We start from the raw sequence: 16546 nt of genomic DNA, 5'->3' as shown, positions 1-16546 counted from the left end.
GGTGAATAAAATAACACACACGACCGTGGAGTTTTTATAACACTTATATACACAATTGCCTAATTTCATTTCTGTATTTTATTTCCATTATCCTTCTACTTCGAGGTCTGATGGCCGTTGTAATATTGTTATCCCAGAATTCCCAGATAAATGAATGTCCTGTATACTGCATTTCATGTTTGGTTTAGGGGTCTGGTTGATTTTTTCATTTTCTTGTTGTTGTCACTGAAAAATAAAGTAAGTAGGTAAATTGTATGGATAGTTGACAGAATTAAGCTTATCCTTATAAGTTGGTACCCATTTTCACAAAACTTAGTGAGTTTAGAAACGAAAACGCTAGAACAAAAACCTAGGTTAGTAACTAAACTGATGCCAAATTACTGATAAAAATATAAAAATATTTCCATTTTACGTAATTTCCTAAAATAATTCGCACACAAGCTTACCTTATCGATTTTCCAATTGCATATTGCAAATACAAACATAATAATTTAATAAAAGATGTTTGTTTTCTAATGTAAAGACTTAACAAAAATACTTTCAAAGAATAGCGGCAAACTTTTCGGCGGAAAATTGAACATGGCGCCGGCGCGCCTCCAGTCCAGCGCGCATGCGCCATAGAGATGTACCTAGTGCAATGTTCCTTGCTTCCGACCTATGCTTGAATGAAAAAATAATCGATGCTGGATCGATTCCTGGGTAGATACTTTTATTATAATCATATTCGTTTATGGTAAATACATTAGGTACTCATCGGAAATTAGTACTGATAAGGTATTTGGCTTTTGTAAGTATTCGATACTTTTCCTCATCCCTTACACATCTACTTTTATTACGTATCATCAACTTTTAAACATTTAAGTAAGAACATAAAATATCGTGGAAAAATTTTAGACCTTACTTAGATAAAAACTATAGTAAAAAATGTTTAAATCATTCGAGTTCAATAATCGATTATATTCGATTACTGTCACTATTTCATCAATTTACCCCATCTCTACTCTATTTTTTTTTAATCGCTTGGAAAAGTCCATAGAACATCATAGAAGCATTATGAATATTTTTTCTAGCCAATGTTACCAGTTGCAATAATGAATTATGAAAATGTTACATAAATAATAGAAATTATCACGAAAACCAATATAAATGGAGAGTATTTAATTCTTTTCATTATTTTCAACTACTATTTAGAATAATTAAATTTATTTGGAGTACTTTAGGGTTAAAAATGTACATCGATATTTTAGATTGTAATTTCCTTATGTTCATGGCCACACTCATGGAGCCACTGACAGGACTAACTCGGAATATGGAACAGGCTACCTCGGTATATGGAAGAAACCATAATCCTACCTCGGTATAAGGGCAAATCGACATGTGTAATAAATTATATTTTTTTAAGTATAATTAATGTGTTATCAATGAATCTGTGTTAAGAAATATAAAATTTAACGTATATTCTTACAGAAGACAATATTTCACATCAATATTGATGGTTACAAATGCTTATTTTTCTTACTTACTTTCAAATGTTGTTATTTACCTCGGAATATGGACCCGTTACCTTACGGGTGGTTGGCGAAAATTTTTATTTTTTTAAGATTAGTTTTTGGTAAAAACATTGCTGTAGATGCGACTATAATGAAGTGCTAGGTACAGGACCTTATGGTGTTAAATTACCTTTGTAATCAGCCCTTATAGATAATGTACCTACACATGCTATCTCGAATTCCAATCTGTGTAGTATATTTTGCCATACAACCGGGCTGGGATGGGACCAAATATCCTGATAATAATATAGTGCAAACTTACTTAACTTAGGTAGTATCTTCAACTAGGCGGAGTAATAACTGTGTGTTTTATGTTTAATACTTATTGAAACTGAACTGAACAGTGAAAGTGTCAGTCAACAAAAAGGCTAGATTAACTAGGACTTCTTCATCCAGTAGCTTTTAAAATCCTCTACGACCAGAGGACCGATGAGTCTGGTGACCTTAGGAAGGAAGCTATAAAGCTGAATGGGGAAAGCCCAGAATAGAGATGACTACATAGGTAGGTAAGTAATTGTTTCGTTACCAAAATAAACTTAAGGTGTGAGATACGTGTGAATGGATAGTAAATAACTCTCACACCGCACTGGACCTGATATCATTATATCAAAGAGATTGAATAAAAGCATGACACATAACTTTGAAAATGTAGAGTCAGCAAAAAAAGACGCCAGTTACGACGCTTCTGACAAACCTCTGTTCTGCTAACTCTACTTCCGGAGCCACCATCCTGACTCACAGCAAACAAGATGCGATGGTGCAAATAATGCCGTATAAATGTATAAATAGTACACAAAGCACAGATCCATTAATGACTAAAGAGATGCAGGTACAGTCAGTACCTATAATGCAATCGGATCTTCGGACTCTACTGTACTTAATTCGTACATCGTAAGAGGTATATTTGAACTGCATGATTAAACTTAGCTCATCCACTATAGGTACCTCGCTGGGAGTAAGACCTGCACACACGAGACGAAAGACGTCATTGGAAAAGTACAGACACAAAAAAACGGGGATAGCCTGCCTTGAAGTTCAAGGGCTTCTTATTGGCCACGTGATCAAGATGCAACATACATTTATATTGATCTTTAAGAGCTAATGATTCATCAACATCAGTGCGTATTGGTCCACGGCTGATATAACTATGCCAAGGAGAGACACAACACTCTGTCCTCGGCCTTCCTCATCCAGACAATCCTAGTTACCTACTGGATACCTGTCTAAGGTCGTCGGTCCCAAGTTTGTCCTTAGGGAAGTACTATGTTCCTTGGTCCCAAGTAAGTAACCATTGTTTTCTTTCTTAAAGATATAGGATGGGTATAACTAGGTAGGTAGGTATAATATCTGAACCTTCCGGTGTTTGTAACTGAGTAAACTCAGACAGGCACTAATGATGATGTTTGTCCGTGGGTCTGACAAGAGCCGAAGGTTCACGGCTAAACCCGTGATTTATTTGTTCCGCCAAACTGAGGAAAATCCATACACTCTACACAACATTGTTTGTCGTGTTCTATTGTATTGCCGAAGCAAAACTTGCACTTTAAATTTAACGCTACAACTACCTATTACATAATAAACGAATCTTCTAGATACAATAACTATTTATCAAAGTAGGTTTATGAGTGCCTATAGTTTACTTGAGGACCTTTACCCACAATCAAGTCTGCCTGAAAACTGATCATGGACACTTGAGGGCACATTGTTGTTAGGATCAAGCAGGCTTGACGCTCGCTGCATGCATTTTTTGAAGTTCAGTTCCCTACTTATTATTTATAAATAAAATTATCAACTTTAAGGCGTTTTAGGTATCGAAACTACAGTCGCACGGCCTAATTATTATTATAAGTAAGTACTTAATATAGCTATCCCATGTAAACACGATGTTTCTTTTTTTCAAATATTATGATCTCAAAAGTGACCTAACAGATACTAACTAGTTATAATATTTCTACTCAATAATTTGGAGAATCCATTCACAATGGATTTGACCCGCGGTAAATCCTTCACCTTGCGTCGATTCTGACAGTGGGGTGACGCACATTGTGTGGTATTGAGGTTTTTTTGCAAACATACGCATTTTGTGGTTCTAAGAAAAGCCGAGAGTGTTGTGGAGTTTCTTAGACCTTTATTGATGATTGAGCCTTAGCGTAGCGATGATATTAATTTGGGTGCTGAAATAAAGGTGTAAAAATGAGTTGACTTGTACTAAACAGTTAAACGAAACAAACCCCCTTATTCATAGAGAATTTACAGAACGTTTTAACTAATAAGCTGTTTTGTCCCTCTCCGACAAAGAACAATTTGTTCTTTGACAGAGAGGGACAAAACAGTTTATTAGTTAAAACGTCTTGTAACTTTTCTATGAATAAGGGGGTAAATCTATTGCTGTCCTGCTCAGGCAGTACACTGTCAAAGCAAGAGAGCAATAGATTTAATTTTGTTTAAATGTCTGGAGCAAGTCACCCTAAGTCTCAGTTTAAGGGGTGGTGCAAGACACGCTAAACAGAGTCTTCTTTCTCATCTTACTCAACTGGGGGATAGATCTGAAAATGAAATATCGAATCGTTTGCTACCCAAAATAGTTTATTTCCAATTCAACACAACATTCTAACAACAATAATAAAAGGCATCGTCTTAGCACCCGGTGACGGTCAAAAATATAGTGTATAATCATCATCATTCTGACGATATTGGACAAAATCATTTAATAAATTACTGTATTTAGTAATTTAGTACCTACACAATCATCACAATATTAAAAAGCAACGAAGATCGCATCAGTAGGTTCTTTCGTACATAAGCAATTACCAACATCATCGATGTGAAATGTGCAGCTATGAATGTGTTTAACATTGGTCAAGAGAAATTACAATAATTCGATTGCCTTGCTTGCCCTTCGGCTTTTTGTTTTAATGACTGTTTAGATGGACTTCACAATTTACGCTAACCAACACAGATGTGAAATGTGTACTATGAATATGTTACTGAATTAAATATTTTTGTATTTTGTCTGATAACTTCCTTACATTTCAGTACAGTTTCGTACACTGCCTTCTTAACATTTATGCTTATAATACTATTATGTGCATAGCAATGTGTAGTGGACTATATTACAAATATTATGTGTTGAACTTATTTACTAAGAAAATCATTGTGCTCGCCGATTTCTGGCAGTTTCATTTCAACAGATATTGCATCGTAATGGGTACTAATATTTATTATGATAGCGCCATTTTAAATATTTACTGGTTTTCTTTCCTCAATAGCAATAATACTTTACAATATATTGACTCACACACTATGGCCTTATTAGGAACAAAGCGATCTAAAATACAATACAGTAATGAATAATTATATACAATATCAATAAGGCTCATGGAATTACACTTTGAGCAACAGTTAAAGTTTATTTAGTTACCTAAATACATAGTACTAAAGCTAAAACTTGTATAAATATAATATTTTTACTACAAAGCATTTTTTTCTAAGTACAAGTCTAAACGTCTTTTGCATAAGTTCCTTCATAAAATATACATAATTTGGCATATATGAGACCGTGACAAGTCTATAAAAACCAAGCGGACTTTAACTTAAAAGCTTATTAGCTACTTAACACTATCTAATTAATCCTTTTTTATATTCAGGTCCAATTTTAGAAGAAATAAACCACCGATTTGTCGCAGCTCATACAATTTAAATACGAAATTTAAAAAAAAAAAAAAACTGGTTGTTTATGATCTCAAGATTCGATTCAAAATATAAAAAACAAAAGATTTTAAGTACAATACAGTTTTTTGTAAGTTACTTTTAGTTCAATTCTATTCCAATCACTTCATAATAATGTCCTCCTAGCCGAATTTCGACCACGGCGGCCAATCTCAATTGAGATCAGCCATCTACGCAGGAGTGGATTATAGTGCCCAAGTGTGTGCGCAGTACACAGGAGCACTCTCTGTTCCATCACTCTCATAGCCCAATGGGACGGATTGACCGACACGACTGGAGAGAGCTAGGCGCAGGACCGACTGCTTTACATGCCCATCCGACAGCATGGATCGTTTCACTGTTTCGGACATCAGGTGATCAGCCTTCTATGTCCTAACCAAACTTAGAACCACAATTTAGAAACACAAATTGATGGTCCCACCCGGGAATCGAACCCGGGACCTCTGGGTCATGAAGCGAAGCTTCTACCACTAGACCACAGAGGCAGTTCAATCACTTCATAAATAAAACATGACATCAGAAAAGGTTCCATAAATATTACATCATTTTGTTGAACAACCGATACAACACGCCACAAAACGTAAAAAAAACATACAAGAATACAAGAAAATTAACAGATGAAAATAAATCAATTATATTTACAACTATAAAAATTATGATATTAAAATTGTAAGCCGTTTAGCGCAAATATTTCAAAATTTAGTTTAATTATTTACATAAAATTAAATCAAAATATGTCAGCAAAATAATAGTTATTATATAGTCATTGATTGGGATTTAAATAATCGGCTTCGGTCGGGAGACAAAACCTCGCACTCAGGACATTTATTAAAAAAAGCCATACAAAGCTCATTTGTCATGTGAAACAGTTGACAATCCAGTAAAAATAATACATAAAACTGTTATTACAATCTATCCAATGAAAATCTGACAGCCAAATACTTTATTTACTTACAAAAACTTTGTGCCAATTTAACCATAGAATGCTAATTATAGGTGGCAGCACCGTAGCTTTCAATTTTAAATGCTAGCAAATTACTTTCTGATGCATCACAAGGTTGTAGTCCAAAGTGAAATGAGCTCTACTTAAGACAAAATGCATTTACTTTTTACGCGCAAATAAACGCAAATTAGTATAAAACTTCTAGAACGAATACAGATAATTATGAACCTTCATGGATCTTCGCAATGACGGGTGTCAGATAACTCATCCTATGTTTTAAGGACTATATATTATAGTAAAGCCATTATTCTCTTATCGTGTCGGAGCTACATACAATAGGGCCACCGATGTGAAAGGATTGGCCAGTCAGATTAGCATCGTGCGTGATACGTCACTCTAAGAGGCTGCTTTTGTGCACCTAATATAGCCATGTAGTCTAACCATTGCGGGTTTTGGCGTAGGGTTCCCAGAGCGCGTTCGTAGTGGTGCGGCAATGTATTACTTCGCCGAGTTATTGTACTGAGGCCGGCCCGCCATCTCTAATAGGTATCTGTCAGGGTGTTCTATCCAATCAGCTGCAGATATTTTTATCTGGAAATAAGGAAGAGATAATATTAATTAATTAACAATAATATTTGCAAGCTGAAGTAGAAGTGGACTGATTATATCTACGGAAAAACCCATTACTCCCGCTAAGTTCTAGGCAGGAGACCAGGAAAACGTAACGTGGGACGGCCTCTAGTCCGCCGAATGACCTTAGACAGGTAGCCAGCAGTGGATGGATGAGGAAGAAAATGACCGAGCGTTGTGGCGCTCCTTGCGATCTAATCTAATCTAATCTAATCTGATAAAGCAATAATAATAATGAATACTAACGTGTCGTTGTCGCTCTGCCTCCTTGACCTGCCATTTCTTTATCTCCAACTGCGTTTCCCGGGAGGAATGGTCGCCACAACCCCACACCTGTGAATATAATATCCAATACAGTTCAATTCACTTAAGATGACTTTTAAAGACCCCTTGAGCGTGGGGTGTGAGGCGGAATGCGTCAAGACGGTGGTCCCATTTTTACTCCTATTATTCGTTACGTAAACGTTTGCGTAAACTTATTACGCAAAAAGTCTTCATTTTGCTCAAATTATAGGGATACAAAGTTGAAAGCTAAGAGTTAATTGGTTGGACAAGGATATCCGAGGACAGAGTCTTTAGCGCTCCTTGAAATAGACCTATATCCTGCAGTGGACGTTTATTGGCCGATGATAATGATACAACTAGGAATCCAGCTACACATTTTTATACTACTTACTATATGTATGTTGTCGTTGATATCCTATGTTATAGGCCATGCCTATGGATGTTATCAAAAAAAACTAACACCACCCTCACCTCAATAGCATCAAGCGGATACGGCGTATTCAGATACGTCAGCTGATCGAAGTCCTCATTCACACACAGTTTGGGGGCCCGCGGGTCGCTGCCGGCGCGCAGCCCCTTCGGGTACCCGCGGATAGACGTGTTCAGGTACAGCATCTTGCCGCCACGCTCTATTATGGAGAATCTGTGGGGGGAGGGAAGGATATATTTACTTATAATAAGCTATTCGACATAAATTGTTTTAAAAAATTGGGGAAATCGTACATACAAAATTTCGGCACTAAATCATGCGTGTTATTATTGCTCGTGAGTGTAATATAAGTAATAAGATAAACGAAAATACATTGGTCTTTTCAACAAAAATGGTATTGTGTAAATCAATGTTATACAGATGTAACTTTAGAGTCGATTTTAATTAGGGTAAGTTCTTACCATAAACTACACTGCCGGGCAATGAAAAGGTTCCACTCAGAAAAGCACTAAATTACTTCTAAACGGAAAAGGCTAGCTAAATACATTTATCAGAGCATTAGGATATTATCAACTAAAATCGGTAATATTTTGTTCCAATTTAAAATTGAATCTTTGAAAAAATTGGGGTCGTTTGCTGTCGGAATTTTGTGAGTGGAACTTTTTCATTGCCCGGCAGTGTAATAAACATGCACACCAATCAAGGCTATGTGAGCACAGTCAATCGTAGTATTAGTGGCTTAGACTGATGAACGCTGGCGCACATTGGTAGGTATACACTGGGGTAAACCGGAACACATTGTATCACACTGGGGCACACTCAGTGCTCATATGGGGCCGCTAGCTAGACTAGCGTAGACACTGGGGCACAATGAGGCGCACTGGGGCACAATGGTGTATACTTGGGAACACTGAGCTCCTTATAAAGCTGCGTACACACCGGGCCAACGAACGCCCAACGAACGCCAACGGTTATCCCAACGATTGATATTAACATACACAACACAGGGCAGATTGCAGAAACGAAGGCCAACGAAAAACATTCGTTGGCGTTCGTTGGCCCGGTGTGTACGCGACTTAAGGTACATTGGTGTATTCACGAGGGACGCACTGATAGACACTACTCACGTGGGGTACAGCTGCAGCCGGACACAGTCGGGGCTGCCCCAGTACTGGTGCGTCTCGCGCCACTCGCCAACACTGGACAACACTGGACACACTACTCACGTGGGGTACAGCTGCAACAACACACAGTCGGGGCTGCCCCAGTACTGGTGCGTCTCGCGCCACTCGCCAACACTGGCCAACACTGGACAACACTGGACACACTACTCACGTGGGGTACAGCTGCAGCAGGACACAGTCGGGGCTGCCCCAGTACTGGTGCGTCTCGCGCCACTCGCTGGGCGCCGCCAGCACCGCCACCAGCGGGCCCGCTTGCAGCAGCACCACTGTTGCTCCTCTGTGATAGATACACGAGTTTAATTTAGTTTTTTGTGTCCTTTTTGATGGTGTAGAAGTAATCCCCCTTATTCATAGAAATTATAGGACATTTTAGCTATTGAATTGTTAAAACCAAATTGTTCTTTGACAGATAGGTGTCCCTCAAACAGTGTTATAGCTAAAACGTTCTGTAACTTTTCTATGAATAAGGGGGAATGAGTATGTATAATATGAACACTGGGCCTCTAGTACGGGTTTTGCAATTTACGTTTACGAAAAAAGTTTTGGTTTTCTACTATCACCTGCATACATTATTCTGTCAAAATTTGCATCATAGTTTCCGCCAGATGCGCCACTTTATATGCGGGAAAACTGAAACTTTTATAGTTTTCGAAAAACTATCAAACCTGTACTAGACGTACAGTATTAGAGTTATCGTAGGATCCCATAGCTAGGACCCTAAGCTAAAAATGATGAATACAGCAATCTCGACAGCTTATATATCTTGCTAGCTACTAGCTTTCTAAGGTCATCGGTCCAGCTGACCAGATGCTCTTGCAGTATGGGGTATCTACTCGAAAACTCCAGTCCACCCTTAATGACAAGATTCTTTCGGCAGATATGATCACCTTCTAGAGTTCCAGATTTATTTAGCGGCTATGTCGGTCGGATAGCATTACATCCACAATAAAAACTGTAGGTTGGTTGGTAGAAAATGCTTTTAGCATTAAGTCCACCTTTTGTATACAAAAGTAAATAATTAAATAAAAATATACCTATATCCAGTAGTATGATGCAGGAACCTATTAGCTCCTAGTCCGTGTTCATGCGAGGAGTAGAGCGGCACCCAGTGCGAGGGCACCGCGCAGACGAGCCGCGCCAGCCACGCCGTCGAGAAGCTGCCCGCCGCTGGAGAGAAAATTTAAAAATGAAGGACCATTTTTGGGTGCTGCTTAGTATAAATTCGGAAACTCTTGTTCAGAGATTAGGGGTCCAGGTCTTCCTGTAATATAATGCAGACAGCCGTAGTAGCTGTTTTCTGTGTGTATGTAATCTAACGTCCGCCATTTTGTTTGTACTATTTGAACTGTCGTCGTACGCTTCCGCCATTTTGGATATGAGCGTCTGCCATTTTGGTTTGCGAGAGTTATCATGGCTCTGCGAGGCTAGAAAGTTACTAAATCTCGCAACAACAATCAACATAATATAAAATGTAATCTAGAGTCATGTTGATGCGAGGAGTAGAGCGGCACCCAGTGCGAGGGAACTGCACAGACGAGGCGCGCCAGCCACGCCGTCGAGAAGCTGCCAGCCGCTGAAGTCAAAGTTAAAGTTAAAGTCAAAGTAGAAAGATGAAGGACGACTGTTGGGCGGTTTGGGGTCCAGGTTAATGCAGACAACGGTATCTGTCGTCTGTGAGGATTAATTAACCTGTATCTAGCGGGCGCCATTTTGAAACTGCCATAAGTGTTTACCATTTTGAATGTTGGATCTAAGCGTCCGCCATTTTGGCCCTATTATAATTATGTACATCCATTGGCTCTGAGGCTAGACGTTTCTAGACAAATATAACGACGTACATTTCATCATTTTGTCCATATAATAATACCTACGATGTAAATTTAACTCTTCTACATTCCGATAAAGTTTTGGACTAGCAACACAAACGAACGAATGAACCAAACATAAAACACTCACCTTGTGGATCAGGCGCCTTATGGGGGCGGCTATATAGGGGCGGCAACGCGGCGGCCAGCAGCCAACTGGCTGACGGGCAGAGTGCGCCCCCCGCCCCCGCGCCCCACGCCCCTCGCTCGAGGACTGGGGTCGCCAGTTCGACCCCCGAGCTGGACGACTCTAGGTGAGTGGAGATATCGCGGTGGCGGGTGGATAGCATGTGGACGCAGTATCTGGAAGGTTAAAGTGATGGTAAGTGGCAGAAATTATTAGGTATCTGTAAAAGACTATTGTTAAGCCGTTTCTGGCAAGCATGTATCCTAATCCAAGGGCTATTCGCCCCAGAATAATGCACAAATAAACTGGATAACAGCACCGATTTAGTCAGCGGCTTATCCAAGTAGGATAGGTTGCACGCAGTATAGCACTGATGGCAACCAGTAGCCAGCTTTCTACGGGGATATCCATCTACATTCTATGAACTGTTAACCTACAGAATATTTCGCCCAACGAACGTTTTGTCCATAAATTTGTACGTAGAATACGTAGACGCAACGTTCGTTGGGTGAAACATTCTGGAGCTAACAGTATTTGGGTGAATCGACCGTGAATGAACCGTTTCAGACTAACTTTCTACATCGCGCATTGTATTGCAGTATTTTCTAAAATCCGGAGAGTATCTTGTCAGAAGCACATTACAATATTGTTCAAGTTGAATTACTATAAAACCTCACCTATGTAAAGGAAAGATAATGCGATGCGTATGCTCATCCAACCAGCGGACCACGAAGTTGACACTATGAGAGTCCTTCTTGTTGAAGCACGCGTCCACTACGGCTGAGAGCGTCTTGTTGATCTGTTAGGGGATTTGGGAAGAGCTTAGTATGTTTGTTATTTCCTTTAGAGGTTGGTAAAGGTGCATTGATATACCGAGTTTCAGTCAGGGTCCAAGTCTATTAGTGCGATACTTCTACATCTGTGAGGGTGTTATAATAAATTATCAAATGAAGCAATAAACCTTACTGAGCAAAAATTTAAGAATTATGTTAAAGCTACATTATGTAGTAAAGCTTACTATAGTATAAATGATTATTTAAACGACAAAAACGCGTGGTCTTGTCCACCTCAGCTAAGGCTATTGAAAAAAAAATGAAATGGATATATGTACTTAAGTAAAATTGTAGGTACTAGATATAAGTAAAAATTGTAATAGATATATAAGGAAAAAGTTGAAAAGATGCTCGAGGAGTTTCTTTCGCCATTTCTTTCCTTCTCAATGACGGGGCCTTTGTGAAATGGTGGTAGATGACTATCGACAAATAATTGTAAAATTTTACGTCGATTAAACCATTTGAATTTGAATTTGAAACCATTTGAATTTGAATTTGGTGTGAAGTCAGAAATCAAAGCCCTTTTATCCTTTGATGCTTAACAATAAAAAACTGTGAATTGTTTAAACAATGAAGGTAACCTGAAATAAAATCTAACGGCCCCTATGGGAAGTAGTCAAGTACATTTTCAAAAGCGACGCTATTTTAGTGGCAATCTCGCCGGTTTGTTATTGTATTGCAAACAGCTGCTAACAGGTGAGTACTGTACCATAAGGCAGGTCTGCGGCCCGTCCGGCGAGTGGTCCATGCTGAGCTGGTAGCTGGCGTGCAGGAGGCCCCGCAGTTGTTCCCTAGAGACGCCCTCTTCTGAGCCGCCGCTGAACATTCTGGAGACGGGGAATAGGAAGTTAATTATGTGTTTGTGGGGTTTTATATTTCTGATGGGGAGGTTTGGACGAGGCCTACGTCTGGTAATGGACTGGTATAAGCTGATGAAGAAGATGAAGATAAAGTTTACCTAGTTTTACAGTCTATAGAAAGCATATACTATGGCAAAAAACAGTCGGAACCACCCTAAGGATAATTTTCCTTTGCAGGCATCAGCCTGTTGCGGAGCGCAATCCACTAGTGTAACCTAAATCGTGCATTCATCGATATTAAACGCTCTAAATTCGCTACACACAGCGCTAAAACCACTAATTGGCAGCACTGGAAGCAAAAACGGCAGTACCAACCTGACGTAAGTCTCAATGATGGCCGCATCGTCCAACAGTGCTAGCACCTTCTCGCACTGCTGTCTGAACGCGCTGACAGACATGTGCTTGTTCTTGCACTTGCCTCCCTGGTGGATGTGGCTGAAGAAGTGCCGCGCCAGCTCCGGGTACGCGGGGAACACGTACTTCTGGGTGGGTAGGCAAGGCGTGGGGAGGTTAATTGAGAAAACATTCATAGAGTTGTCATGAAAGTACCTACCGCATGCTTATACTTTCTAAAATAAAGCGTGAGCCCTATTAAATAAAGTTGGATTTAACTTGAAACCAAAAATTTATCATTTTCTTGGGGAATCTAGTAGGTATAATAGACGTATGTGGGCTCATACTATAATTTATATACAAACTATAGTACAGGTTTAATAGTTTTCAGAAATCTAGGAAACTTATAAGATATTAGATACATTACAAACTAAGATATTCTATTCTATTCTGTAAGTAGTAGAATCAATGTTGTCGAGAATAGATTCTAGCACAAGCTAAATCTAAAACATTTTAAAACTTTCTAAAACTCTTTCTTTAGTTTTTAAGTGGGTACTTACTTAAACCATCTGCTTTAAAAATTATGCAAAGTTTCGTTTTCTACACTGTGTAGGTAACTAGGTATTTAAATAACAATAGCAACTTACTGTGAACGAATTCTCTGTGACTCCATTGACGCCATCTTCCTTTTGTGATCTTTGCGCCAGCAACTGAAAATATATCATTGGATTGTTTTAAATATATCATATACATTTATAGTTTCATTATAGGTACTATATTTATTACAACTTTTGGATGTAAGAGGTAGTCTATCTCAGGAATGTAGGAAGATACGTATTCTTTATTTGTAGACAAAAATAGAACACAATAATATAATTTAATGAACCATATAGGTTTAATAGGTGGTCTTATTATTAGGTATGCATTAAAAGTGTTATTTTTTTCAGACAACCTTTTGGTGGCAGGATATTTAATCAAGTAGAATATTTTAAATTTTGATAAATAACAAGACCTTGCAAGTAAGTTTAGTAGTACTTGGTCCAATCTTGATATTCTTATTGCCAATACATGGAACTATTAAGTGATAATGCTCTATTTTTTTTAACCACAGATCCATTATTTATAAGTATTACTATGACCATATTTTTTAAAACTAATATGTAACTAAATAACTTTGTTTAAAATGCTTATTTTTTAACACTGAGTTTTAGAAAAACAACAACACACTGTGTACTTTTATTGAATGAATTTCCTTTAGATAAGTCGTAAATTGATAAGGCATTATATTTTAAGTGATTGATAATATAATACATAATGGATTGGATCAATCTCTTTCTTTGTGGAAAAGACTTTAGGTTCATTTTATCATAAGATAAGGGATAAGATTTTGCAGATAAACTGAAAATTCTGTTTTTATTTTGAGTTCTGTGAAATCTTTCCATAAAAATGGAATACCAGACAGATAATTGCAATTTGCATAGAGTTAGATAAGTGCATGATTGTTCCATTAGCATTTATTTAACTACATACCTATTTACATACATAATATGGACTAACTATCTGAGTTAATTCAGTTTTTAAAGTAACAGCTTACGAATCCAAATATTGCAATCACTGTTCACTTTACTTCTTCTCAATTCACACTATGATCACAATAGGAAAAGTACACAGCTTTGTTAGCGAGGTAGGTATATCATGTATTTCCCAGGTTTAGTCCTAAACTACAAGTTAAGTAGGTACCTTCTAAGCTACCTAGAATTAAAGTCTGAATTATAAAATGAAGTAGTAAGTTTGCTGTTCTTATACTTTATTACTGCCATGCTACCTCTTAATGTCTACATAAACAAACAAACAATTTCTTGACCATACCCAACGCTAGTGCCTCAATAACAATAGGTTCCTTGTACAGAACCAATCATTTGTATGCTCAGTGTATGAGTGTCCATACATTGCCTTGTGGAGGCCATCACATGACTATTACTGGATGTGTGATGGCTGACGCTATCTCATAGATAAGGTCACACATTGATCAAACAGTGACTCATGCAATTAGTGACTTGTTTAAACATACTTCAGTTTTTTTGTATGAAATAAGGTGTATTATGTGAAGATTAGATAAAAAAATATAATTAAGAACTTTCTTTTGGTTCACTGAAATATTTACTAATAAAATAATGAGCAAAAAGTGCCTTTGCTTTGATAGCCTAGCACTGATTACAGGGTACATTTTGTTGATATTTTTCATATAAATTGTAAAAGTAAAATCTAATCTTACTTAAAGGATTTTAGTGAAAAGATAATATGTAATACTTACCAAATTACTTTTTATACTTACTGAAACTCTAAAATATAATAAGTAATTAAAGTGTTATGTCATTGTTTACAAACAAACATACAACTTGCAGATCCACTCATTATTGTAGTGCAATCTTCTTAATTAGTTTGTTTGTATTTTGTTAATCCGCTCAATTTAGCCTTTACAACTATGTCTCTTGCAAAAATTTAAATATACTTTTATTAAATACTAACTGATTATCATGTAGGCAAAGATCATCATAAATTTTAGTTTAATTTACTTATATCTTTATGATTAAATTTAAGGTTAAGTACATTATCTAAACCTAGCCATGGAGTTAAACACTTTTATATCCAGGCTGTATGAGATACATATATTTTTTTATAACATAGATTATAATTGATTGAATAGTACTTATAGCTTGGCACTCGGAGACGGCAAGAGTTCCAAAACAAACAATGCTCAGATCAGAAATGATAACTATTATATTTTCCCACCTGAAAACCTATAATTAGCTTTTCCCAAGATGACTTAATAACCTTACATTTATTCAAACAAGTTCTAGTAAAGAGTGGTTCGTTATTTTGCACCTAGTTTAACATCTGTTGTATTGCATGCTAGCACCTTTAAAAAAACTGGGACTTGTCATACCTTGCCGAGTTTTTCTATGGGTACGAGCGAGGTCTGCTGAGGCTCCGCCGCCGTGACGCCAGCTACTGACCCACTCCTGGCTGACCCTCGCCTGGGAGTGCTGGTCCCGCTGCCCGGCCCAGCTGGCTCGCTGGCCGCCTTCTCATGACTGTTGTGGCTCCCCATCGCAAGCACTTAAAACCAACAACCACTTGGAACCTTGGGACCTTAGCACACACGCGCACGCTCGTCACAGCATATGGAAAACTCCAGCACTCATGATGTCCTTCCTTTTTTTTGGAAAAAAATACAATGACTTGTTAGATTGACAGGTGGTTGACATTGACGCTGTGCTGACAGAAAAATGACAGAAGGCAGCTGACCAAAAGGTTGACAAATTGGTTTCTGAACGCGAAAGTTAGTTAGCATCTCAGAATATTAACGTACTCGCCCTCATCAAGTTATTAGATAGATAGATAAGTTATTTATTTACTTAACACAATGAAAACATAATGAAAATGTTATAATGAAAATACGATGGTGCTCTTGGGGTTCGATGGAATCCAGTCCTATGATATGCAGTGGCGGATTAACGTATAAGCACAACAAGCACGTGCTTGGGGCCCCGGGCCTCCAGGGGCCCCCATACCTGCGGCCGATACATTTTATACCTACATTTTATTTATCCACAATATGTCCGATGTGCCTAATCACGAAGTTTGCTCATTAAAGGGCCTACCTCACGCACAGGTATCACCTTAGTTTTGCCTGCGCAGGCCGGCTTGTACACGGAACACCGTGCGTGTGGCTGGTAAAACTGTATCACACTCCAACCTCAGCGTGGCTCGCGC

General features: G+C 38.1%; 1 protein-coding gene across 1 annotated transcript; it reads right to left on the bottom strand.

The window, feature by feature from the left end:
- Positions 1-6074: 6074 nt before the first annotated feature.
- LOC105395159 lies at positions 6075-16044 on the bottom strand. The gene is made up of 11 exons (XM_048626363.1): positions 15717-16044; positions 13417-13479; positions 12752-12918; positions 12286-12403; positions 11421-11542; positions 10708-10919; positions 9786-9918; positions 8903-9028; positions 7609-7780; positions 7099-7185; positions 6075-6813 (listed from the first exon to the last, which is right to left on the bottom strand). Exons 1-11 carry the CDS (start codon positions 15879-15881, stop codon positions 6721-6723), a joined length of 1458 nt encoding a protein of 485 aa, XP_048482320.1. The 5' UTR covers positions 15882-16044; the 3' UTR covers positions 6075-6720.
- Positions 16045-16546: the final 502 nt, after the last annotated feature.

The sequence above is a fragment of the Plutella xylostella genome, chromosome 16, assembly GCF_932276165.1.
Source record: "Plutella xylostella chromosome 16, ilPluXylo3.1, whole genome shotgun sequence".
NCBI lineage: Eukaryota > Metazoa > Arthropoda > Insecta > Lepidoptera > Plutellidae > Plutella > Plutella xylostella.
This window is presented reverse-complemented; position numbering and strand designations above follow the sequence as displayed.

What these genes read in the sequence shown, in the direction of transcription:
- LOC105395159 (XM_048626363.1), bottom strand. Translation starts at nt 15,881, where the DNA reads ATGGGGAGCCACAACAGTCATGAGAAGGCGGCCAGCGAGCCAGCTGGG. An exon ending in CCATAGAAAAACTCGGCAAG is followed by an intron (nt 13,480 to 15,716) that starts GTATGACAAGTC and finishes ATATATTTTCAG; the next exon opens with TTGCTGGCGCAAAGATCACA. An exon ending in CTGCTGCAGCTGTACCCCAC is followed by an intron (nt 7,781 to 8,902) that starts GTGAGTAGTGTG and finishes CTCCCCCCACAG; the next exon opens with ATTCTCCATAATAGAGCGTG.